General features: G+C 35.2%; 1 protein-coding gene across 1 annotated transcript; it reads left to right on the plus strand.

The window, feature by feature from the left end:
- Positions 1-665: 665 nt before the first annotated feature.
- LOC132560312 (uncharacterized) lies at positions 666-2263 on the plus strand. Its single transcript, XM_060224979.1, has one exon. It carries the CDS (start codon positions 727-729, stop codon positions 1522-1524), a length of 798 nt encoding a protein of 265 aa, XP_060080962.1. The 5' UTR covers positions 666-726; the 3' UTR covers positions 1525-2263.
- Positions 2264-10707: the final 8444 nt, after the last annotated feature.

The following is a 10707-nucleotide window of genomic DNA, read 5'->3' on the forward strand; positions in this document are numbered from 1 at the left end:
TGACGTGTTACCACAAAACATACCAACATAAAGTGCCTGACGTGTTACTATATAACATACCGACATAAAGTGTCTGACATGATACCATATAACATACAGACATAAAGTAACTGATGTGTTAATATATTACATACAGACATAAAGTAACTGACGTGTTACCACAAAACATACCGACATAAAGTGTCTGACATGATACTATATAACATACAGACATAAAGTAACTGACGTGTTACCACAAAACATACCAACATAAAGTGTCTGACGTGTTACTATACAACATACCGACATGAAGTGTCTGACGTTGTACTATATAACATACCGACATAAAATGTCTGACGTTTTACTATATAACATACCGACATAAAATGTCTGACGTGTTACTATATAACATACCGACATAGAGTAACTGTTGTGTTAATATATTACATACAGACATAAAGTATCTGACGTGTTACCACAAAACATACCAACATAAAGTGTCTGTTGTGTTACTGCATAACATTTCAGAGACTATGTTCAATGTGTCTATATGAATATGTGTACTGTTGGTCACTCTGCATGTGCATTATAAGTCCTTGCCGCATGTTAAATTTATCATGCTTGTGGTTTTCCGGTAATCATCGAAACATTTTATACTAGTTATATTTGTAACACACCGCTTATCAGTATTTATTCGACACCGTGGCCGTCATTGCTTGAAAAGGTTCTTCGCAAGCCGTTTCCAGTATGAAAGTGTGTTGTATCTTATCATGGACAGTTTTGATTGTGACCATTTTGTGTGGTCAGTGTTGCCTAGTCGACCGAAAATGGTCATCGAAGTCCATTTATGATTTATTGGACATGGCGGATATAGTGGTTTACGGCCGAGACATAGCACACGTTGAACGGACAGGTGTATCTATCTCTAGCAGTAAAGTCAACAACGTTACAGACTGTCAGTTCAAAGTCTTCTGTGTCCTGAAAGGAAACACTACCATGGAATATATCACGATAGAACGTATCAGTCCGCTGACTGCCTGTTCCGGGTCGAGAGAAAAACTCCAGATAGGGATGGAAAAGATTGTAGCCCTGAAGATGACAAAATCTGGCAACTATAAATACTTTGAAGGAAACGCTTTACAATCTTCGGTCTACGATAACAATGCCGAAAATTTCCGAACGATGAGTAGCGTCAGTGAAATCGGTAATTGGCGAACACCAATAGGCGCTAAGGAAGACACGTGCCAGTCAGCAATGGAAACGTTTACTGTAACCGCAGCAAACAGCACAGAAAACACCATCGATGAAACAACTTTGGCAAAGAACAGCTCAGAACTTCCCGAATATAACACGACCAAACCAAATACCCAGGCCAACGACCAATCAACAGCTACCGAAACCAACACTGTTAAACCAACAACAGAAGTAAAGGAAGCTGATGCTAAAATCGCAGCTAACATGCAACAAAGGGACAGTACTGAAGCCATTGCACTTCTGAGACATTTGTTACTGTTTCCACTCCTTGCTATGACCGTTTTCAATTAGTGCGTACATCTCAGTTCGGATCCATTGCAGGTTGCTTCAAAATGTACAAAGTACTTCCGTTTTAATGTGGCTTCCTGTTTACAAGGCATGTCATATATGGATGAATTTCTCATCGTGACCTGATGTGTAGATCGGAAACACACCCAGGACCTTATTTTGTAGTTTGGCTTCCCGTATATTGACCTGTACATGCTATTATGTGTGGTTTTATTTAGGATATATGCACGTAAGGTATACATTTCACGCGCTCGTATATATGTACATAGCATTGCGAACAAGAAAGACAGAAAGTAGTGAAAATATTATGTCACGACATTATGTCTACAGGTTTGCCGTCAAGCATGTGTGTATACCGATTTAAGGCACGAGTTGACATTTATTAAACCATATCAAATAAGATATCATTTTCATAAGATTTGACGTGTTTACAAGATGTCCTTAAAGATATCTTAAATGTTACAGAAATATCTTACATCTTCTCTAAAAAATATTTAGACGATATCCTTTGGTTTCTCGTTTACTATCTGAAATACTTCCGAAACCATTAATGCATAAATGATATATATGATATGTTCATTGTAAAAGACATCTGATATATTTACAAGAGATGTTAGGTATTATTTCCCATGAGAGATTTTTAGTTTGATTATATAATTTGCCTTTAAGAAAATCACATTACCGGTACAATGAATATTGTCATTCACATAATTTGTAATAAATAAAGTATTTGCTAATGTTATTACGTTTTATTTGTCCTTGGTACAGTTTCTTACAATGTCATGTTACACATTGTAGGTACAGTTTATTACAATGTCATGTTACACATTGTAGGTACAGTTTCTTACAATATCATGTTACACATTGTAGGTACAGTTTCTTACAATGTCATACAATACATTGTAGGTACAGTTTCTTACAATGTCATACAATACATTGTAGGTACAGTTTCTTACAATGTCATATTACACATTGTAGGTACAGTTTCTTACAATGTCATGTTACACATTGTAGGTACAGTTTCTTACACTGTCATACAATACATTGTAGGTACAGTTTCTTACAATGTCATGTTACACATTGTAGGTACAGTTTCTTACAATGTCATGTTACACATTGTAGGTACAGTTTCTTACAATGTCATACAATACATTGTAAGTACAGTTTCTTACAATGTCATGTTACACATTGTAGGTACAGTTTCTTACAATGACATGTTATACATTGTAGGTACAGTTTCTTACAATGTCATACAATACATTGTAGGTACAGTTTCTTACAATGTCATACAATACATTGTAGGTACAGGTTCTTACAATGTCATACAATACATTGTAGGTACAGTTTCTTACAATGTCATGTTACACATTGTAGGTAAAGTTTCTTACAATGTCATACAATACATTGTAGGTACAGTTTCGTACAATGTCATGTTACACATTGTAGGTACAGTTTCTTACAATGTCATGTTACACATTGTAGGTACAGTTTCTTACAATGTCATGTTATACATTGTAGGTACAGTTTCTTACAATGTCATACAATACATTGTAGGTACAGTTTCTTACAATGTCATGTTACACATTGTAGGTACAGTTTCTTACAATGTCATGTTACACATTGTAGGTACAGTTTCTTACAATGTCATGTTACACATTGTAGGTACAGTTTCTTACAATGTCATGTTACACATTGTAGGTACAGTTTCTTACAATGTCATGTTATACATTGTAGGTACAGTTTCTTACAAAGTCATGTTACACATTGTAGGTACAGTTTCTTACAATGTCATGTTACACATTGTAGGTACAGTTTCTTACAATGTCATGTTACACATTGTAGGTACAGTTTCTTACACTGTCATACAATACATTGTATAAAGATCATTCGAATGTTTCTATCTTCTTAAAACGTTTTATGGGGAAAGTTTCTGGATATTTTAATTTTACGGGTATCAATAATACATTGTTTTGTCTCAGAGACAGAATAATCTAACATAACGATTCTCTCGATCAAAAATTCAGTAAAGATGTAAATGGAACTTTTCCTTACACAAAACCAGTTAGAGATTTATGTGGGATGTTTCTACCACACATTCAGCTATAGATTTATCTTAGATGTTTCTATCACGGAACCAGCTATAGATTTATGTTAGATGTTTCTACCAAACAAGCAGCTATAGATTTATGTGGGATGTTTTGTATCACACAACCAGCTATAGATTTATGTTAGATGTTTCTACCGAACAAGCAGCTATAGATTTATGTGGGATGTTTCTATCACATAACCAGCTATAGATTTATGTGGGTTGTTTTCTACCACACAACCAGCTGTAGATTTATGTGGGATGTTTTCTATCACACAACCACGTATAGATTTCTGTGGGGTGTTTTGTATCACACAATCAGCTATAGATTTATGTGGGATGTTTTTACCACACAACCAGCTATAGATTTATGTGGGATGTTTCTATCACACAACCAGCTATAGATTTATGTGGGATGTTTTCTATCACACAACCACCTATTGATTTCTGTGGGGTGTTTTGTATCACACAACCAGCTATAGATTGATGTGGAATGTTTTTACCACACAACCAGCTATAGATTGATGTGGGATGTTTCTATCACATAACCAGCTAAAGATTTATGTGGGTTGTTTTCTACCACACAACCAGATGTAGATTTATGTGGGATGTTTCTATCACACAACCAGCTATAGATTTATGTGGGATGTTTTCTATCACACAACCACCTATTGATTTCTGTGGGGTGTTTTGTATCACACAACCAGCTATAGATTTATGTGGAATGTTTTTACCACACAACCAGCTATAGATTGATGTGGGATGTTTCTATCACATAACCAGCTATAGATTTATGTGGGTTGTTTTCTACCACACAACCAGATGTAGATTTATGTGGGATGTTTCTATCACACAACCAGCTATAGATTTATGTGGGATGTTTTCTATCACACAACCACCTATTGATTTCTGTGGGGTGTTTTGTATCACACAACCAGCTATAGATTTATGTGGGATGTTTTTACCACACAACCAGCTATAGATTGGTGTGGGTTTTTTTTCTACCACACAACCAGCTATAGATTTATGTGGGGTGTTTTCTACCACACAACCAGCTATAGATTTATGTGGGTTTTTTTCTACCACACAACCAGCTATAGATTTATGTGGGATGTTTTGTATCACACAACCAGCTATTGATTTCTGTGGGGTGTTTTGTATCACACAACCAGCTATAGATTTATGTGGGATGTTTTTACCACACAACCAGCTATAGATTTATGTGGGGTGTTTTTACCACACAACCAGCTATAGATTTATGTGGGATGTTTTCTACCACACAACCAGCTATATATTTATGTTAGATGTTTTCTACCACACAATCAGCTATAGATTTATGTGAGAAGTTTTCTACCACACAACCAGCTATAGATTTATGTGGGATGTTTCTATCACACAACCAGCTATAGATTTATGTGGGATTTTTTCTATCACACAACCACCTATAGATTCATGTGGGGTGTTTTGTATCACAATCAGCTATAAATTTATGTGAGATGGTTTCTATCACACAACCAGCTATAGATTTTTGTGAGATGTTTCTATCACATAACCAGCTATAGATTTATGTGGGACGTTTCTATCACAGAACCAGCTAAAGATTTTTGTGGGGTGTTTTGTATCACATATCCAGCTGTAGATTTATGTGAGATGTTTTCTACCACACAACCAGTTATAGATTTATGTGGGATGTTTTCTACCACACAACCAGCTATAGATTTTTGGGGGACGTTTTGTATCACACAACCAGCTATAGATTTATGTGGGGTGTTTTTACCACACAACCAGCTATAGATTTATGTGGGACGTTTCTATCACAGAACCAGCTATAGATTTTTGGGGGACGTTTTGTATCACACAATCAGCTATAGATTTATGTGTGACGTTTTGTATCATACGACCAGCTATAGATTTATGTGGGATGTTTCTACCACACAACCAGCTTTAGTTATCAGGCACTTAATAGTCTATATAAAAGGTGATATAACTCGACATTAACATCGACACGTGATTACATTGCTACATGTTAATGATACATTTATGTACACTTGGATGTAAAGGATCGACAATACAACTGTGTAAAATTAAAGTAGGATCAGTTACACCGCAAACTTAATTAAGTGTGATGATATAAGTTATAGACCGAGAAAGGGACTAAGCTGTTGAATATCCGAAAGTCGATATGATATATTGTAAGGTAAAGTAGAAACACGTTCGGGATTGTATCCACCAATTACATAACACCGATGCTTAACTAATTAAAAAAATGAAGTTTTGCTGTAGTTGAGATTCTGATAGCCAAAGGATTTTACATCTACGTTTGAATTCCTGCGCTATTATTTGTGTTTATTTATTTTATGAATATTAAATAGTTTTTTTTTTTAAATGAATCAATATTTACCTTGAGTTAAATGTTGTGTCTGGTTTTCTAGTCTAAGATTCAGTAGTCTAGTTCTGTACAAATATGGTCCACGTCTCTTCTTTGTATGATATAGAATGGGTATGGTAGGGGAAGCATGAATAAACCTTCTTAATACTATTAATACCTTCCATGAAAATAAAAGGAAATTCTCATTAAAATGTACTTCAAATTAATCACGGATTTATTGAAAACAAAGTGTACTTTACACACAGCTCTCTAAGACGTACTCCAGGGATTAACTTAGTAAGGAGTAACACTGTCACGCAAACCGTTATCATTAGGGTTTTTTTTTAAAATCTTTTCCCTTTTACCGTATAGTGTGATGCTGATTTCTAAGCGTTGATTATTCTTGCTGTCGCTGTTTCATTACCAATAAGAAAATGATGTGTGGCGTTTCGACGATTACACTGTCAACTTCATCAAAGGAATGATCATTGTGAAACGTATCTGCACCGAAGGAAACAATGTAAAAAATTGAAATAAATTGACAAGACTTTTCGTTTTGCGTCATAATCGTATGTACACCCAGCTTAACAAATTAGTGTGACGAAATGGCGAAAAGAGTCTGGCAAAAACAAGTCGAACCGTTGAAACACCACTTGTTTTGATGACAAGATATTAAATCGAAATTTTTAAGAGGTTGAAACAACTCCTGTTCTAATTACGAGGTATTAAATCGACGTTTGTAGATGGTTGAAAAAATCACCTGTTCTGATAACGAGGTATTAAGTCGACGTTTGTAAATGTTGAAACATCATTAGTCCTCATAACGAGGTATTAAGTCGACGTTTGTAGATGGTTGAAACATCATTAGTCCTCATAACGAGGTATTAAGTCGACGTTTGTAGATGGTTGAAACACCATTAGTCCTCATAGCGAGGTATTAAGTCGACGTTTGTAGATGGTTGAAACACCATTAATCCTCATAGCGAGGTATTAAGTCGACGTTTGTAGATGGTTGAAACACCATTAGTCCTCATAACGAGGTATTAAGTCGACGTTTGTAGATGGTTGAAACACCATTAGTCCTCATAACGAGGTATTAAGTCGACGTTTGTAGATGGTTGAAACATCATTAGTCCTCATAACGAGGTATTAAGTCGACGTTTGTAGATGGTTGAAACACCATTAGTCCTCATAACGAGGTATTAAGTCGACGTTTGTAGATGGTTGAAACATCATTAGTCCTCATAACGAGGTATTAAGTCGACGTTTGTAGATGGTTGAAACATCATTAGTCCTCATCATAACGAGGTATCATAAAGGTATTAAATCGACGTTTGTAGATGGTCATGAAACATTAAGTCATGTTTAGTCCTCATAACGAGGTATTAAATCGACGTTTGTAGATGGTTGAAACACCATTAGTCCTCATAACGAGGTATTAAATCGACGTTTGTAGATGGTTGAAACACCATTAGTCCTCATAGCGAGGTATTAAGTCGACGTTTGTAGATGGTTGAAACATCATTAGTCCTCACAACGAGGTATTAAGTCGACGTTGGTAGATGGTTGAAACACCATTAGTCCTCATAGCGAGGTATTAAGTCGACGTTTGTAGATGGTTGAAACACCATTAGTCCTCATAGCGAGGTATTAAGTCGACGTTTGTAGATGGTTGAAACATCATTAGTCCTCATAACGAGGTATTAAGTCGACGTTTGTAGATGGTTGAAACATCATTAGTCCTCATAACGAGGTATTAAATCGACGTTTGTAGATGGATGAAACACCACCTGTTCTAAGTGTAACATACATAAAGCTGCATTTTGTCAACAATATATATATATATATATGTGTCCTTGTTGAAATATGGTTCGTAGTCTAACAGAAACACAGCATCAATTTTGTATGTAGTTTGAACATTGAACATTTCAAAATATTTGAATGAATAACTGCAATTTAGAAAACAAAAATTAAGACTACCAGGCAGCGGATACGTATGACAGACCCATCATACATTCACAATGTATTAATAGATAGTTGACGTCACTTACAATGATAACGTATGCAGAGATCAGCAACTGTTCCGGTAAAGTCATTTTTTCGTTTGATTTTTTCCGTTTGATTTTTCCGTTGTTTGCAGGTGCGTGATTTCGTGAAACTTGTTCCTTTGCCTATCTTAGTTCAGAATTCGTCTCTGGTTATATTATGGTTTGTAATGAAGTCATTGAAGTTGTCGTGGTCGCACGAGACCTTGTGTCATTATCAACATACAAGTAAGACAGTCAAATATGATATTATAGATTATTGTAGAGTTATATTGGAATAGGATTTTATAAATGTATAAGCATTTTATTGACATATTTTCTGTTTTTGTGTTAGGTTGCGTTATTGAAACTTCGTTACCTAAAAACGAACAAAAACAAAAAGTAAATGATTTTTTATCAATGAGTTTAATAAATTTTGATTCGTTATAAATATTGCATTTCGTAGAACACCTTTTGGTAGGGAATGCCGATCTATTTAATTCTCGATGATCCTATAAATTAATGTTTACAAAATACATTTCATAGCAGCCTGATATTTCTGAGTTGGTAAGATTGGATTTAAGAATGTTGGAATATACCTGATTCGGATGAGCCCAAAACACTCGCATTCCCTGCTCATACAATCGTCTGAATGTTTTCAAACGTTCCAAATACAACATATTAGGACCGGTATCGTAGGCGTGAAACTCGACAAAGAGTTGTCGAACTTTGGCTAAAACTCCACTGTCGAGTATTTGGATTAACGCCCGCCATTCTGTCCCTTCTACGTCCATTTTCAAGATGTCGATAAGTTTCTAGAAAAAGGAAATAGACCTGATTAGACAGATAATTGTGTAAGCTGATAGACGACGGAACTCACCACCCAGCAGGTAACGGATCATTGTTAACATGCAGTATATACTACCGAAAAGACAAACGATTAACACTACAAGCGTTGATGTTGTTTAAGACGTCATCAAATGAAGAAAAAGTGTCCCAGTGTAACAGATGACTCCGTGATATCTATTATAGCGCAACCTTAATATGTAACACAAACAATGCGCATAGTTTCCGTTCGTGTAAAAAGAGAGTCTTCCCTTTTTTCTGAAATTTCTCAACATTCTTTTCAATGCAGTTTCAATCAGTACATTTTATAACACTTCTCTTCCTTAATTTTGTGTATCTTGGATTTCCAATTGTCTCCCTTAATTGTATTCATCTTGTGTGTATCCTAGAATTATAATTATCTCCCTTAATTGTATTTATCTTGTGTGTATCCTAGAATTATAATTATCTCCCTTAATTGTATTTATCTTGTGTGTATCCTAGAATCACAATTATCTCCCTTAATTATGTATCCTAGAATTACAATTATCTCCCTTAATTGTATTTATCTTGTGTGTATCCTAGAATTATAATTATCTCCCTTAATTGTATTCTTTTGCGTGTATCCTAGAATTATAATTATCTCTCTTACTTATGAGTACCTATCCAGTAACACCAACCTCGTCACCTAACTGATTTAGGTCCGAACATTATAACGACTATACTATATCCAAAAAATGTTCAAAAGTCCAGAAATATGAAGTGATTCTTGACGTTTTCGCGATATGACTAGGTCATGGTATTGCCACAAACAGTGTGACCTGACGAAATTAGGTGAGTTGGCGGCACTGGTGTCCTGTAAATATAATTATCTCCCTTACTTGTTGGTGTCCAAGCAAATTCATCACGGAATCCAGAGTCCTCATCTGCCAGTTGTTTGGTAGTATTCTGTCCTTGTCATCTATACCCAAGTTGTGAAAGGAGATCTTTGATGTTCTGTTGAAATCCGTCATACCTATACTATTAAATATAACAGGAAAACACTTAAAACGCTGGATTTTTTTATCTTCTTATTTCAACATCAAATTGAACGATTTTCTATGAACAGCAAAACATGTAGTAGCCGCTTTGTGTTCGTAAATGTATATGTAATGTAACTACAAGGGAAAAATAACTACTTAACACATTTTGTCATGATTCAACTGTAATTCAGCTCCACTTTGTCAAAGTTCTATTCAACACCGACTATACAATCAAACGAAAAACATCTCGTCCTACATCAGAAATTTGCCTTGTATTTTAAAACATGAATTATTTTAAGATAAGTGTACTGATCTGCAGTAACTAATAAACACCATATCACCATGTACGTCTGACTTAAGGTCAACAGGTACAAACGTACCTCCTCTTTATCTGTCGGGTAGCTACTTACCCTGAATAACAAAGATCTCTTCATTACAGACATTACCCACTAAAACATTACAAAATACCCCCCTTCTCTTGTATATACCTTGGATCAAACGAATGTACTTTACACTTCCACTGTTTAGAAATTTGGTCATCGAAAGTCCAGTCTCCAGAAATTCTGAAAAAAAACAACAATTTTTTATACTTTCAAATTTGTATAAATGAAAATTTCACCACGGTTCCATTTATCTAAGTGTATGTAATACATGGATAGGTTACACTGAAACAGTAACACTGCCGTGATCGTGCGATGGATAAGACTTTTCAAGATGGCGGACCAAAGTAACACCGGAAGGTAAGCTCTGCGTTCAAACGGTAATATCCATAATTTATATACTCACTATGATCATGACAATATTGTATCTGGTTCGAAAATAGTGCTCATATTGTTGTACGTATCTGATAGACTTAAAATG

Source organism: Ylistrum balloti, unplaced genomic scaffold (genome assembly GCF_031769215.1).
Source record: "Ylistrum balloti isolate Yb309-2 unplaced genomic scaffold, AGI_CSIRO_Ybal_v1 Utg371048, whole genome shotgun sequence".
Lineage (NCBI taxonomy): Eukaryota > Metazoa > Mollusca > Bivalvia > Pectinida > Pectinidae > Ylistrum > Ylistrum balloti.